Source organism: Danio rerio, chromosome 9, assembly GCF_052040795.2.
Source record: "Danio rerio strain M-AB ecotype USA chromosome 9, GRCz13ab, whole genome shotgun sequence".
NCBI classification, from domain to species: Eukaryota; Metazoa; Chordata; class Actinopteri; order Cypriniformes; family Danionidae; genus Danio; species Danio rerio.
Genome location: NC_141029.1, coordinates 50,106,886 through 50,122,632, shown reverse-complemented (window position 1 = coordinate 50,122,632; position 15,747 = coordinate 50,106,886). Strand labels below are relative to the sequence as shown.

The 15,747-nt window shown below is 44.2% G+C and overlaps 2 protein-coding genes and 1 non-coding gene across 5 annotated transcripts in view; all 3 read left to right on the top strand.

The window, feature by feature from the left end:
* Positions 1 to 15,216, top strand: part of klhl23 (kelch-like family member 23) — a 45,056-nt gene extending 29,840 nt beyond the window's left edge. For all 3 annotated transcript variants that reach the window (XM_087268535.1, XM_087268533.1, XM_087268534.1), the window contains exon 4: positions 13,467 to 15,216. In XM_087268535.1, coding sequence (XP_087124661.1) covers positions 13,467 to 13,777 — 311 coding nt within the window. In that variant the 3' untranslated portion in view covers positions 13,778 to 15,216. The remainder of the gene's footprint in view (positions 1 to 13,466) is intronic.
* Positions 1 to 15,747, top strand: part of phgdh (phosphoglycerate dehydrogenase) — a 722,740-nt gene that overhangs the window by 62,938 nt on the left and 644,055 nt on the right. The window lies entirely within an intron of this gene.
* On the top strand, positions 11,514 to 11,586 carry trnar-ccu (transfer RNA arginine (anticodon CCU)). Its single transcript has one exon. It is a non-coding gene; the product is annotated as a tRNA-Arg (tRNA).

The following is a 15,747-nucleotide window of genomic DNA, read 5'->3' as shown; positions in this document are numbered from 1 at the left end:
TACGGGGCACTCGAACTCAGCCTGTGGCTTAGATGGTCAGTGCATAATCCATTAGGGTACCGCAGAAGGACAAGCAAGTTATTGGGCAACTGGAGACTTAGTGACTTGTCGCAATACTTCTCCTTTACAATAAGGCGGCCCAGTGAACGAGGCACTTAATCTGGGTTAACACACAAATGCAGTTCTGTAGAAGGACTATTTTGACTTCTTTCTAAGCCTTGATGCTGGATTTGCAAGTTCAAGATTACTTTGTTTTTCACTGTGGAGCTACGAAAATCATTAAAGACTGGTTCTCATGCATGACATGCTCAACCTCTCTTAGCAGAGGATGGTTTCGATCCATCGACCTCTGGGTTATGGGCCCAGCACGCTTCCGCTGCGCCACTCTGCTTCGGACTGTCCTACGGGGCACTCGAACTCAGCCTGTGGCTTAGATGGTCAGTGCATAATCCATTAGGGTACCGCAGAAGGACAAGTAAGTTATTGGGCAATTTAATCTGGGTTAACACACACATGCAGTTCTGTAGAAGGACTATTTTGACTTCTTTCTAAGCCTTGATGCTGTATTTGCAAGTTCAAGATTACTTTGTTTTTCACTGTCGAGCTACGAAAATCATAAAAGACTAGTTTTCATGCATGACATATGCATTCTCTCTTAGCAGAGGATGGTTTCAACCCATCGACCTCTGGTTTATGGGCCCAGAACGCTTCCGCTGCGCTACTCTGCTTTGGTCTGCCTCTAGGGGTGCTCGAACTCAGCCTGTGGCTTAAATGGTCAGTGCATAATCCATTAGGGTACAGCAAAAGGACAAGCAAGTTATTGGGCAACTGGAGACTTAGTGACTTGTCGCAATACTTCTCCTTTACAATAAGGCGGCCCAGTGAACGAGGCACTAAATCTGGGTTAACACACAAATGCAGTTCTGTAGAAGGACTATTTTGACTTCTTTCTAAGCCTTGATGCTGTATTTGCAAGTTCAAGATTACTTTGTTTTTCACTGTCGAGCTACGAAAATCATTAAAGACTGGTTCTCATGCATGACATGCTCAACCTCTCTTAGCAGAGGATGGTTTCGATCCATCGACCTCTGGGTTATGGGCCCAGCACGCTTCCGCTGCGCCACTCTGCTTGCAAAAGCCACCTTTGCTCCTTTGCCTGTCATTTTAAAATTACCTGGGGGTAAACATTGGTTCCCGTGGCCCATAACCAGAGGGTGAAGTATGGCAACCACCCTCTACTAAGTGCAATTTATTGTTTGCATGCATGAGGACAAATCGTTTAACCTAGAAAAAATGCCTAGTTCATGGGGATGCCTCATTGGGAAGGAGAATTCTTGGGACATGTCACCGACCCTCCAGCTGCCCGTTGCTCTCTGTGTCCTGCCCCAGTGGCCTAATGGATAAGACACTGACCTCCTAAGCCAGGGATTGTGGGTTCAAGTCCCATCTGCGGTGGTTTGTATCAGTGTGGCGAGACGGAAGTGTGTTTGGCCCATAACCCAGAGGTCGATGGATAAAAACCATCCTCTGCTGAGAGAGATTTTTTTAAAGGTACAGTTTCTACTTTGGTGCCTTGTGAAAGCTGCTGCCTTTTTCTTATTTTATCTAATCTCATCTATAAAAGAGGAGCTGAGAGTCCTTGTTCAAATCCTGGACTTTTAAATTCTTTTGCCTATTGAGCGAAACGTCTTGCAAGTTGTATCTATATGCGTAAATGAAAACCCTTTATGGGCCCAGCACGCTTCCGCTGCGCCACTCTGCTTCGGACTGTCCTACGGGGCACTCGAACTCAGCCTGTGGCTTAGATGGTCAGTGCATAATCCATTAGGGTACCGCAGAAGGACAAGCAAGTTATTGGGCAACTGGAGACTTAGTGACTTGTCGCAATACTTCTCCTTTACAATAAGGCGGCCCAGTGAACGAGGCACTTAATCTGGGTTAACACACAAATGCAGTTCTGTAGAAGGACTATTTTGACTTCTTTCTAAGCCTTGATGCTGTATTTGCAAGTTCAAGATTACTTTGTTTTTCACTGTCGAGCTACGAAAATCATTAAAGACTGGTTCTCATGCATGACATGCTCAACCTCTCTTAGCAGAGGATGGTTTCGATCCATCAACCTCTGGGTTATGGGCCCAGCACGCTTCCGCTGCGCCACTCTGCTTCGGACTGTCCTACGGGGCACTCGAACTCAGCCTGTGGCTTAGATGGTCAGTGCATAATCCATTAGGGTACCGCAGAAGGACAAGTAAGTTATTGGGCAATTTAATCTGGGTTAACACACACATGCAGTTCTGTAGAAGGACTATTTTGACTTCTTTCTAAGCCTTGATGCTGTATTTGCAAGTTCAAGATTACTTTGTTTTTCACTGTCGAGCTACGAAAATCATAAAAGACTAGTTTTCATGCATGACATATGCATTCTCTCTTAGCAGAGGATGGTTTCAACCCATCGACCTCTGGTTTATGGGCCCAGAACGCTTCCGCTGCGCCACTCTGCTTTGGTCTGCCTCTAGGGGTGCTCGAACTCAGCCTGTGGCTTAAATGGTCAGTGCATAATCCATTAGGGTACAGCAAAAGGACAAGCAAGTTATTGGGCAACTGGAGACTTAGTGACTTGTCGCAATACTTCTCCTTTACAATAAGGCGGCCCAGTGAACGAGGCACTAAATCTGGGTTAACACACAAATGCAGTTCTGTAGAAGGACTATTTTGACTTCTTTCTAAGCCTTGATGCTGTATTTGCAAGTTCAAGATTACTTTGTTTTTCACTGTCGAGCTACGAAAATCATTAAAGACTGGTTCTCATGCATGACATGCTCAACCTCTCTTAGCAGAGGATGGTTTCGATCCATCGACCTCTGGGTTATGGGCCCAGCACGCTTCCGCTGCGCCACTCTGCTTCGGACTGTCCTACGGGGCACTCGAACTCAGCCTGTGGCTTAGATGGTCAGTGCATAATCCATTAGGGTACCGCAGAAGGACAAGTAAGTTATTGGGCAATTTAATCTGGGTTAACACACACATGCAGTTCTGTAGAAGGACTATTTTGACTTCTTTCTAAGCCTTGATGCTGTATTTGCAAGTTCAAGATTACTTTGTTTTTCACTGTCGAGCTACGAAAATCATAAAAGACTAGTTTTCATGCATGACATATGCATTCTCTCTTAGCAGAGGATGGTTTCAACCCATCGACCTCTGGGTTATGGGCCCAGAACGCTTCCGCTGCGCCACTCTGCTTTGGTGTACCTCTAGGGGTGCTCGAACTCAGCCTGTGGCTTAAATGGTCAGTGCATAATCCATTAGGGTACCGCAGAAGGACAAGCAAGTTATTGGGCAACTGGAGACTTAGTGACTTGTCGCAATACTTCTCCTTTACAATAAGGCGGCCCAGTGAACGAGGCACTTAATCTGGGTTAACACACAAATGCAGTTCTGTAGAAGGACTATTTTGACTTCTTTCTAAGCCTTGATGCTGTATTTGCAAGTTCAAGATTACTTTGTTTTTCACTGTCGAGCTACGAAAATCATTAAAGACTGGTTCACATGCATGACATGCTCAACCTCTCTTAGCAGAGGATGGTTTCGATCCATCGACCTCTGGGTTATGGGCCCAGCACGCTTCCGCTGCGCCACTCTGCTTCGGACTGTCCTACGGGGCACTCGAACTCAGCCTGTGGCTTAGATGGTCAGTGCATAATCCATTAGGGTACCGCAGAAGGACAAGTAAGTTATTGGGCAATTTAATCTGGGTTAACACACACATGCAGTTCTGTAGAAGGACTATTTTGACTTCTTTCTAAGCCTTGATGCTGTATTTGCAAGTTCAAGATTACTTTGTTTTTCACTGTCGAGCTACGAAAATCATAAAAGACTAGTTTTCATGCATGACATATGCATTCTCTCTTAGCAGAGGATGGTTTCAACCCATCGACCTCTGGGTTATGGGCCCAGAACGCTTCCGCTGCGCCACTCTGCTTTGGTGTACCTCTAGGGGTGCTCGAACTCAGCCTGTGGCTTAAATGGTCAGTGCATAATCCATTAGGGTACCGCAGAAGGACAAGCAAGTTATTGGGCAACTGGAGACTTAGTGACTTGTCGCAATACTTCTCCTTTACAATAAGGCGGCCCAGTGAACGAGGCACTTAATCTGGGTTAACACACAAATGCAGTTCTGTAGAAGGACTATTTTGACTTCTTTCTAAGCCTTGATGCTGTATTTGCAAGTTCAAGATTACTTTGTTTTTCACTGTCGAGCTACGAAAATCATTAAAGACTGGTTCACATGCATGACATGCTCAACCTCTCTTAGCAGAGGATGGTTTCGATCCATCGACCTCTGGGTTATGGGCCCAGCACGCTTCCGCTGCGCCACTCTGCTTCGGACTGTCCTACGGGGCACTCGAACTCAGCCTGTGGCTTAGATGGTCAGTGCATAATCCATTAGGGTACCGCAGAAGGACAAGTAAGTTATTGGGCAATTTAATCTGGGTTAACACACACATGCAGTTCTGTAGAAGGACTATTTTGACTTCTTTCTAAGCCTTGATGCTGTATTTGCAAGTTCAAGATTACTTTGTTTTTCACTGTCGAGCTACGAAAATCATAAAAGACTAGTTTTCATGCATGACATATGCATTCTCTCTTAGCAGAGGATGGTTTCAACCCATCGACCTCTGGGTTATGGGCCCAGAATGCTTCCGCTGCGCCACTCTGCTTTGGTGTACCTCTAGGGGTGCTCGAACTCAGCCTGTGGCTTAAATGGTCAGTGCATAATCCATTAGGGTACCGCAGAAGGACAAGTAAGTTATTGGGCAATTTAATCTGGGTTAACACACACATGCAGTTCTGTAGAAGGACTATTTTGACTTCTTTCTAAGCCTTGATGCTGTATTTGCAAGTTCAAGATTACTTTGTTTTTCACTGTCGAGCTACGAAAATCATAAAAGACTAGTTTTCATGCATGACATATGCATTCTCTCTTAGCAGAGGATGGTTTCAACCCATCGACCTCTGGGTTATGGGCCCAGAACGCTTCCGCTGCACCACTCTGCTTTGGTGTACCTCTAGGGGTGCTCGAACTCAGCCTGTGGCTTAAATGGTCAGTGCATAATCCATTAGGGTACCGCAGAAGGACAAGCAAGTTATTGGGCAACTGGAGACTTAGTGACTTGTCGCAATACTTCTCCTTTACAATAAGGCGGCCCAGTGAACGAGGCACTTAATCTGGGTTAACACACAAATGCAGTTCTGTAGAAGGACTATTTTGACTTCTTTCTAAGCCTTGATGCTGTATTTGCAAGTTCAAGATTACTTTGTTTTTCACTGTCGAGCTACGAAAATCATTAAAGACTGGTTCACATGCATGACATGCTCAACCTCTCTTAGCAGAGGATGGTTTCGATCCATCGACCTCTGGGTTATGGGCCCAGCACGCTTCCGCTGCGCCACTCTGCTTCGGACTGTCCTACGGGGCACTCGAACTCAGCCTGTGGCTTAGATGGTCATTGCATAATCCATTAGGGTACCGCAGAAGGACAAGTAAGTTATTGGGCAATTTAATCTGGGTTAACACACACATGCAGTTCTGTAGTAGGACTATTTTGACTTCTTTCTAAGCCTTGATGCTGTATTTGCAAGTTCAAGATTACTTTGTTTTTCACTGTCAAGCTACGAAAATCATAAAAGACTAGTTTTCATGCATGACATATGCATTCTCTCTTAGCAGAGGATGGTTTCAACCCATCGACCTCTGGGTTATGGGCCCAGAACGCTTCCGCTGCACCACTCTGCTTTGGTGTACCTCTAGGGGTGCTCGAACTCAGCCTGTGGCTTAAATGGTCAGTGCATAATCCATTAGGGTACCGCAGAAGGACAAGCAAGTTATTGGGCAACTGGAGACTTAGTGACTTGTCGCAATACTTCTCCTTTACAATAAGGCGGCCCAGTGAACGAGGCACTTAATCTGGGTTAACACACAAATGCAGTTCTGTAGAAGGACTATTTTGACTTCTTTCTAAGCCTTGATGCTGTATTTGCAAGTTCAAGATTACTTTGTTTTTCACTGTCGAGCTACGAAAATCATTAAAGACTGGTTCACATGCATGACATGCTCAACCTCTCTTAGCAGAGGATGGTTTCGATCCATCGACCTCTGGGTTATGGGCCCAGCACGCTTCCGCTGCGCCACTCTGCTTCGGACTGTCCTACGGGGCACTCGAACTCAGCCTGTGGCTTAGATGGTCAGTGCATAATCCATTAGGGTACCGCAGAAGGACAAGTAAGTTATTGGGCAATTTAATCTGGGTTAACACACACATGCAGTTCTGTAGTAGGACTATTTTGACTTCTTTCTAAGCCTTGATGCTGTATTTGCAAGTTCAAGATTACTTTGTTTTTCACTGTCGAGCTACGAAAATCATAAAAGACTAGTTTTCATGCATGACATATGCATTCTCTCTTAGCAGAGGATGGTTTCAACCCATCAACCTCTGGGTTATGGGCACAGCACGCTTCCGCTGCGCCACTCTGCTTCGGACTGTCCTACGGGGCACTCGAACTCAGCCTGTGGCTTAGATGGTCAGTGCATAATCCATTAGGGTACCGCAGAAGGACAAGTAAGTTATTGGGCAACTGGAGACTTAGTGACTTGTCGCAATACTTCTCCTTTACAATAAGGCGGCCCAGTGAACGAGGCACTTAATCTGGGTTAACACACAAATGCAGTTCTGTAGAAGGACTATTTTGACTTCTTTCTAAGCCTTGATGCTGTATTTGCAAGTTCAAGATTACTTTGTTTTTCACTGTCGAGCTACGAAAATCATAAAAGACTAGTTTTCATGCATGACATATGCATTCTCTCTTAGCAGAGTATGGTTTCAACCCATCGACCTCTGGGTTATGGGCCCAGAACGCTTCCGCTGCGCCACTCTGCTTTGGTCTGCCTTTAGAGGTGCTCGAACTCAGCACCTCGGGCTTAAATGGTCAGTGCATAATCCATTAGGGTACAGCAAAAGGACAAGCAAGTTATTGGGCAACTGGAGACTTAGTGACTTGTCGCAATACTTCTCCTTTACATTGAGGCGGCCCTATGAACAAGGCACTTAATCTGGGTTAACACACAAATGCAGTTCTGTAGAAGGACTATTTTGACTTCTTTCTAAGCCTTGATGCTGTATTTGCGAGTTCAAGAGTACTTTGTTTTATACTGTCGAGCTACCAAAATCATAAAAGACTAGTTTTCATGCATGACATATGCATGCTCTCTTAGCAGAGGATGGTTTCGATCCATCGACCTCTGGGTTATGGGCCCAGCACGCTTCCGCTGTGCCACTCTGCTTGCAAAAGCCACCTTTGCTCCTTTGCCTGTCATTTTAAAATGACCTGGGTGTAAACATTGGTTCCCTTGGCCCATAACCAGAGGGTGAAGTATGGCAACCCCCCTCTATTAAGTGCAATTTATTGTTTGCATGCATGAGGACAAATCGTTTAACCTAGAAAAATTGCCTAGTACATTGGGATGCCTCATTGGAAAGGAGAATTCTTGGGACATGTCACCGACCCTCCAGCTGCCCGTTGCTTTCTGTGTCCTGCCCCAGTGGCCTAATGGATAAGACACTGACCTCCTAAGCCAGGGATTGTGGGTTCAAGTCACATCTGCGGTGGTTTGTATCAGTGTGGCGTGACGGAAGTGTGATTGGCCCATAACCCAGAGGTTGATGGATAAAAACCATCCTCTGCTGAGAGAGATTTTTTTAAAGGTACAGTTACTACTTTGGTGCCTTGTGAAAGCTGCTGCCTTTTTCTTATTTTATCTAATCTCATCTATAAAAGAGGAGCTGAGAGTCCTTGTTCAAATCCTGGACTTTTAAATTCTTTTGCCTATTGAGCGAAACGTCTTGCAAGTTGTATCTATATGCGTAAATGAAAACCCTTTAAGGGCCCAGCACGCTTCCGCTGCGCCACTCTGCTTTGGTCTGCCTCTAGGGGCGCTCGAACTCAGCCTGTGGCTTAAATGGTCAGTGCATAATCCATTAGGGTACAGCAAAAGGACAAGCAAGTTATTGGGCAACTGGAGACTTAGTGACTTGTCGCAATACTTCTCCTTTACATTGAGGCGGCCCTATGAACAAGGCACTTAATCTGGGTTAACACACAAATGCAGTTCTGTAGAAGGACTATTTTGACTTCTTTCTAAGCCTTGATGCTGTATTTGCGAGTTCAAGAGTACTTTGTTTTATACTGTCGAGCTACCAAAATCATAAAAGACTAGTTTTCATGCATGACATATGCATGCTCTCTTAGCAGAGGATGGTTTCGATCCATCGACCTCTGGGTTATGGGCCCAGAACGCTTCCGCTGCGCCACTCTGCTTTGGTCTGCCTCTAGGGGTGCTCAAACTCAGCCTGTGGCTTAGATGGTCAGTGCATAATCCATTAGGGTACCGCAGAAGGACAAGTAAGTTATTGGGCAATTTAATCTGGGTTAACACACACATGCAGTTCTGTAGAAGGACTATTTTGACTTCTTTCTAAGCCTTGATGCTGTATTTGCAAGTTCAAGGTTACTTTGTTTTTCACTGTCGAGCTACGAAAATCATAAAAGACTAGTTTTCATGCATGACATATGCATTCTCTCTTAGCAGAGGATGTTTTCAACCCATCGACCTCTGGGTTATGGGCCCAGAACGCTTCCGCTGCGCCACTCTGCTTTGGTCTGCCTCTAGGGGTGCTCGAACTCAGCCTGTGGCTTAAATGGTCAGTGCATAATCCATTAGGGTACCGCAGAAGGACAAGCAAGTTATTGGGCAACTGGAGACTTAGTGACTTGTCGCAATACTTTTCCTTTACAATAAGGCGGCCCAGTGAACGAGGCACTTAATCTGGGTTAACACACAAATGCAGTTCTGTAGAAGGACTATTTTGACTTCTTTCTAAGCCTTGATGCTGGATTTGCAAGTTCAAGATTACTTTGTTTTTCACTGTGGAGCTACGAAAATCATTAAAGACTGGTTCTCATGCATGACATGCTCAACCTCTCTTAGCAGAGGATGGTTTCAATCCATCGACCTCTGGGTTATGGGCCCAGCACGCTTCCGCTGCGCCACTCTGCTTCAGACTGTCCTACGGGGCACTCGAACTCAGCCTGTGGCTTAGATGGTCAGTGCATAATCCATTAATCCAAAATCATAAAAGACTAGTTTTTATACATGACATGCGCAAGCTCTCTTAGCAGAGGATGGTTTCGATCCATCGACCTCTGGGTTATGGGCCCAGCACGCTTCCGCTGCGCCACTCTGCTTGCAAAAGCCACCTTTGCTCCTTTGCCTGTCATTTTAAAATGACCTGGGTGAAAACATTGGTTCCCTTGGCCCATAACCAGAGGGTGAAGTATGGCAACCACCCTCTATTAAGTGCAATTTATTGTTTGCATGCATGAGGACAAATCGTTTAACCTAGAAAAATTGCCTAGTACATTGGGATGCCTCATTGGAAAGGAGAATTCTTGGGACATGTCACCGACCCTCCAGCTGCCCGTTGCTCTCTGTGTCCTGCCCCAGTGGCCTAATGGATAAGGCACTGGCCTCCTAAGCCAGGGATTGTGGGTTCAAGTCACATCTGCGGTGGTTTGTATCAGTGTGGCGTGACGGAAGTGTGTTTGGCCCATAACCCAGAGGTTGATGGATAAAAACCATCCTCTGCTGAGAGAGATTTTTTTAAAGGTACAGTTACTACTTTGGTGCCTTGTGAAAGCTGCTGCCTTTTTCTTATTTTATCTAATCTCATCTATAAAAGAGGAGCTGAGAGTCCTTGTTCAAATCCTGGACTTTTAAATTCTTTTGCCTATTGAGCGAAACGTCTTGCAAGTTGTATCTATATGCGTAAATGAAAACCCTTTAAGGGCCCAGCACGCTTCCGCTGCGCCACTCTGCTTTGGTCTGCCTCTAGGGGCGCTCGAACTCAGCCTGTGGCTTAAATGGTCAGTGCATAATCCATTAGGGTACAGCAAAAGGACAAGCAAGTTATTGGGCAACTGGAGACTTAGTGACTTGTCGCAATACTTCTCCTTTACATTGAGGCGGCCCTATGAACAAGGCACTTAATCTGGGTTAACACACAAATGCAGTTCTGTAGAAGGACTATTTTGACTTCTTTCTAAGCCTTGATGCTGTATTTGCGAGTTCAAGAGTACTTTGTTTTATACTGTCGAGCTACCAAAATCATAAAAGACTAGTTTTCATGCATGACATATGCATGCTCTCTTAGCAGAGGATGGTTTCGATCCATCGACCTCTGGGTTATGGGCCCAGAACGCTTCCGCTGCGCCACTCTGCTTTGGTCTGCCTCTAGGGGTGCTCAAACTCAGCCTGTGGCTTAGATGGTCAGTGCATAATCCATTAGGGTACCGCAGAAGGACAAGTAAGTTATTGGGCAATTTAATCTGGGTTAACACACACATGCAGTTCTGTAGAAGGACTATTTTGACTTCTTTCTAAGCCTTGATGCTGTATTTGCAAGTTCAAGGTTACTTTGTTTTTCACTGTCGAGCTACGAAAATCATAAAAGACTAGTTTTCATGCATGACATATGCATTCTCTCTTAGCAGAGGATGTTTTCAACCCATCGACCTCTGGGTTATGGGCCCAGAACGCTTCCGCTGCGCCACTCTGCTTTGGTCTGCCTCTAGGGGTGCTCGAACTCAGCCTGTGGCTTAAATGGTCAGTGCATAATCCATTAGGGTACCGCAGAAGGACAAGCAAGTTATTGGGCAACTGGAGACTTAGTGACTTGTCGCAATACTTTTCCTTTACAATAAGGCGGCCCAGTGAACGAGGCACTTAATCTGGGTTAACACACAAATGCAGTTCTGTAGAAGGACTATTTTGACTTCTTTCTAAGCCTTGATGCTGGATTTGCAAGTTCAAGATTACTTTGTTTTTCACTGTGGAGCTACGAAAATCATTAAAGACTGGTTCTCATGCATGACATGCTCAACCTCTCTTAGCAGAGGATGGTTTCAATCCATCGACCTCTGGGTTATGGGCCCAGCACGCTTCCGCTGCGCCACTCTGCTTCAGACTGTCCTACGGGGCACTCGAACTCAGCCTGTGGCTTAGATGGTCAGTGCATAATCCATTAATCCAAAATCATAAAAGACTAGTTTTTATACATGACATGCGCAAGCTCTCTTAGCAGAGGATGGTTTCGATCCATCGACCTCTGGGTTATGGGCCCAGCACGCTTCCGCTGCGCCACTCTGCTTGCAAAAGCCACCTTTGCTCCTTTGCCTGTCATTTTAAAATGACCTGGGTGAAAACATTGGTTCCCTTGGCCCATAACCAGAGGGTGAAGTATGGCAACCACCCTCTATTAAGTGCAATTTATTGTTTGCATGCATGAGGACAAATCGTTTAACCTAGAAAAATTGCCTAGTACATTGGGATGCCTCATTGGAAAGGAGAATTCTTGGGACATGTCACCGACCCTCCAGCTGCCCGTTGCTCTCTGTGTCCTGCCCCAGTGGCCTAATGGATAAGGCACTGGCCTCCTAAGCCAGGGATTGTGGGTTCAAGTCCCATCTGGGGTGGTTCATGTCAGAGTGGTGCAGTGGAAGTGTGTTTGGCCCATAACCCAGAGGTCGATGGATAAAAACCATCCTCTGCTGAGAGAAATTTTTTTTAAAGGTACAGTTACTACTTGGGTGCCTTGTGAAAGCTGCTGCCTTTTTCTTATTTTATCTAATCTCATCTATAAAAGAGGAGCTGAGAGTCCTTGTTCAAATCCTGGACTTTTAAATTCTTTTGCCTATTGAGCGAAACGTCTTGCAAGTTGTATCTATATGCGTAAATGAAAACCCTTTAAGGGCCCAGCAAGCTTCCGCTGCGCCACTCTGCTTTGGTCTGCCTCTAGGGGCGCTCGAACTCAGCCTGTGGCTTAGATGGTCAGTGCATAATCCATTAGGGTACCGCAGAAGGACAAGCAAGTTATTGGGCAACTGGAGACTTAGTGACTTGTCGCAATACTTCTCCTTTACAATAAGGCGGCCCAGTGAACGAGGCACTTAATCTGGGTTAACACACAAATGCAGTTCTGTAGAAGGACTATTTTGACTTCTTTCTAAGCCTTGATGCTGTATTTGCAAGTTCAAGATTACTTTGTTTTTCACTGTCGAGCTACGAAAATCATTAAAGACTGGTTCTCATGCATGACATGCTCAACCTCTCTTAGCAGAGGATGGTTTCAATCCATCGACCTCTGGGTTATGGGCCCAGCACGCTTCCGCTGCGCCACTCTGCTTCGGACTGTCCTACGGGGCACTCGAACTCAGCCTGTGGCTTAGATGGTCAGTGCATAATCCATTAGGGTACCGCAGAAGGACAAGTAAGTTATTGGGCAATTTAATCTGGGTTAACACACACATGCAGTTCTGTAGAAGGACTATTTTGACTTCTTTCTAAGCCTTGATGCTGTATTTGCAAGTTCAAGGTTACTTTGTTTTTCACTGTCGAGCTACGAAAATCATAAAAGACTAGTTTTCATGCATGACATATGCATTCTCTCTTAGCAGAGGATGGTTTCAACCCATCGACCTCTGGGTTATGGGCCCAGAACGCTTCCGCTGCGCCAGTCTGCTTTGGTCTGCCTATAGGGGTGCTCGAACTCAGCCTGTGGCTTAAATGGTCAGTGCATAATCCATTAGGGTACAGCAAAAGGACAAGCAAGTTATTGGGCAATTTAATCTGGGTTAACACACACATGCAGTTCTGTAGATCGACTATTTTGACTTCTTTCTAAGCCTTGATGCTGTATTTGCGAGTTCAAGATTACTTTGTTTTTCGTTGTCGAGCTACGAAAATCATAAAAGACTAGTTTTCATGCATGACATATGCATCCGCTCTTAGCAGAGGATGGTTGCAATCCATCGACCTCTGGGTTATGGGCCCAGCACGCTTTCGCTGCGCCACTCTGCTTGCAAAAGCCACCTTTGCTCCTTTGCCTGTCATTTTAAAATGACCTGGGTGTAAACATTGGTTCACTTGGCCTATAACCAGAGGGTTGCACCAATCCACCTGTCAATCTCATTAACTAAATAAATGTATCATTTTTTAGACTTATCCTGTATTATACTGTCTTTAATTTACCACTGGTTATTTCTGATATTTTGACAACATAAAAATGTGCTTGTTTTGTTGTGCCTATCAGAATAGCATGTAAAGACTCCACCCTCTTCAGGAATGCAGCAGCTCATTTGCATTTAAATTGACACACAAAAATTGAATGCTTTAGTTTAAACCCAAATAACGGCACATTTGAGAACTTGATCTGTTAGGTATCACAAGCCAAAATTTCACAGACACATTCTGATGACATCAAACATTTATTTAAAATCTTATGGAAAAAAGGCATTTACATTCTTCCTCCTTTCTTTTTAAATGTGAAAAACTCAAAAGATGTCTTTCTTTTCAGAGTACGGCCTTTGCTCGGTGTCCTTAAACAATAAGCTTTATCTGGTTGGCGGTCAGACGACTATCACAGACTGCTACGACCCCGAGCGAGATGAATGGAGACAGATGTGTGCCATGAAGGAGAGAAGGATGGAGTGCGGATCGGCTGTCATAAACGGGTGCATCTATGTAGCAGGAGGATATTCATACTCTAAGGGAACGTACCTGCAGAGTATAGAGAGGTACGACCCGGAGATAGACTGCTGGGAGATAGTGGGAAACCTCCCGTCCGCTGCACGCTCACACGGATGCGTTTGTGTGTTCGGTGTGTGAAGTCATTATAGTAAGTCTGAGGTAAGTTAAAGGGGTACTTCGCCCAAAAATGACATTTAGTTTTTTGTTCTGTTGAACTCAACAAAACTGATTTATTGAAACCTGATTATGTTGGAAACCTTTAACCATTGACCTCCCTAGTATTTGTTTTTTCTATTATGGATGGCAGTGGTTACCAGGGTTGGGGAAAGTAACCCTTAAAGGTAATGCATTACAATATTGAGTTACTCCCAGAAAAGTAACTTTGCTCAGTTACTTTTTATGAAAAGCAATGTGTTACGTTACTTTTGAGTGACTTTTTCATACTTCAAAGCTTGCAGGTAGAGGTCTGCAATAAATTTCTGAAAAAAATGCGGTAGTGGTTAGTAACTCTGGTGTAATTTGAACTCGAGTAGGCATCTAACAATATAGTGCTCCTGAGTCCAGACATTAATTCGCAATAGCATATCTGTGATTTCCTTATTCTTATTGAGCACTGGTACAGGCAGTGTTAAAGGCTGTTACACATGCTGAACGCATGGACCTGTGCTTCTTTTATCCCACACAGTCTGTGCGTGTATCATCTGCATAACGGTCCTCAGAGCGGGCTTTACCAACATGACAGAGCAAAGTGAAGTTGTGCTGTCCTTCAGCTTGCATTAGAAAACAGTCAGTTAACTGTTAGGAAATCCACATCAGCCAAGTCTGAGGAACGGGAGTCTTTTTCATGTGTCATAGATGCTAATGGCAAAAAAATTACCCTTTGCGTGATGTGATAATACCTCAAAGTTTTCCCCTTTAGCAGTCACAAGCAAAATAAGTATTGAACATGTCACCATTTTCCCAGAAAACGTATTTCTAAATATGCTGTAGACTTTACTGGATGTTGGTTTTTACTGAGTGTTGATAACAACCAAAGAAATCCATGTGCAAAGAAAACAAATCTAGTTTACAAATGAAGTTATGTGCAATAAAATGAAATAACGCAGGGAAGAATTATTAAACACATGAAGAAAGGGATGTGTAGAAAGGCAGTGAAAGCCCAGACAGCAGCTGAAATTTCTCAGTAGTTCTTCAGCAGCCCTCCGCCCTTCCTCATTGTAAATGAGTATCAGCTGCTTCAGTACATTAGCAGGAGGATGAAGATGAAACCAGAGTGAACATTTCAGCAAAACAATAATCCAAAACACAGTCAAGGAGACTCTCAAATGCTTTCAGTGAAAGAAAATCAAGCTGTAGAATGGCCCAGCCAATCACCTGACCTAAACCCAATAGAAAATACAAAATAAAGATTTGACAGACGAGACCCACAGAACTGTCAAGATTTCTACACTCTGTTGAGGTCTGTGAAAAACTCGCATCTGAGCAATACATGTGACTTCATTCTCCATATGAGAGGCGTCTTTAAGCTGCCGTCATTACAAAAGCCTTTTATATAAAATATTAAATATGTTTCAGTAGTTCAGTACTTTCTCCTTGTGTCATTCCATTGTTATAACAATTTTCTGATTTTTTTTTGTGTTGTTTTATTTTCATGTTTGTATTCTTTTTTTTTTTTTTTTTTTTACCATAATCTGGTTTTATTCCATGTTAACAACTTCTTTAGAAATATAATATTCCTAGAAAAAAATGACGTGTTCAATACTTATTGCTGTTTATATGATCATATATTTTGTGGGAAGTGAAGGCATGACAGTGTGTTAGAAGCAGTTTGTCTGTTATCTGTGCCTGAAGATAAAGGGCTGCACTGTTTCCAAATATACACAGAACACCACTTCACTTTCAGCACAGTGACTTGCAGACAAAAAGCAGAACTATATTTACAATCAGGAGGTGCATTTATTCCTTATAGCTGTGGTTCTCAAACTTTTTTTTCACCAAGTACCACCTCAGAAAAAAATGTCTCTCCAAGTACCACTATAATGACCAGTATTGAAATAAAATAGTGTAGTTGGTCAAATTAAGCAGCTACAGTACTACACAGTTCGAAA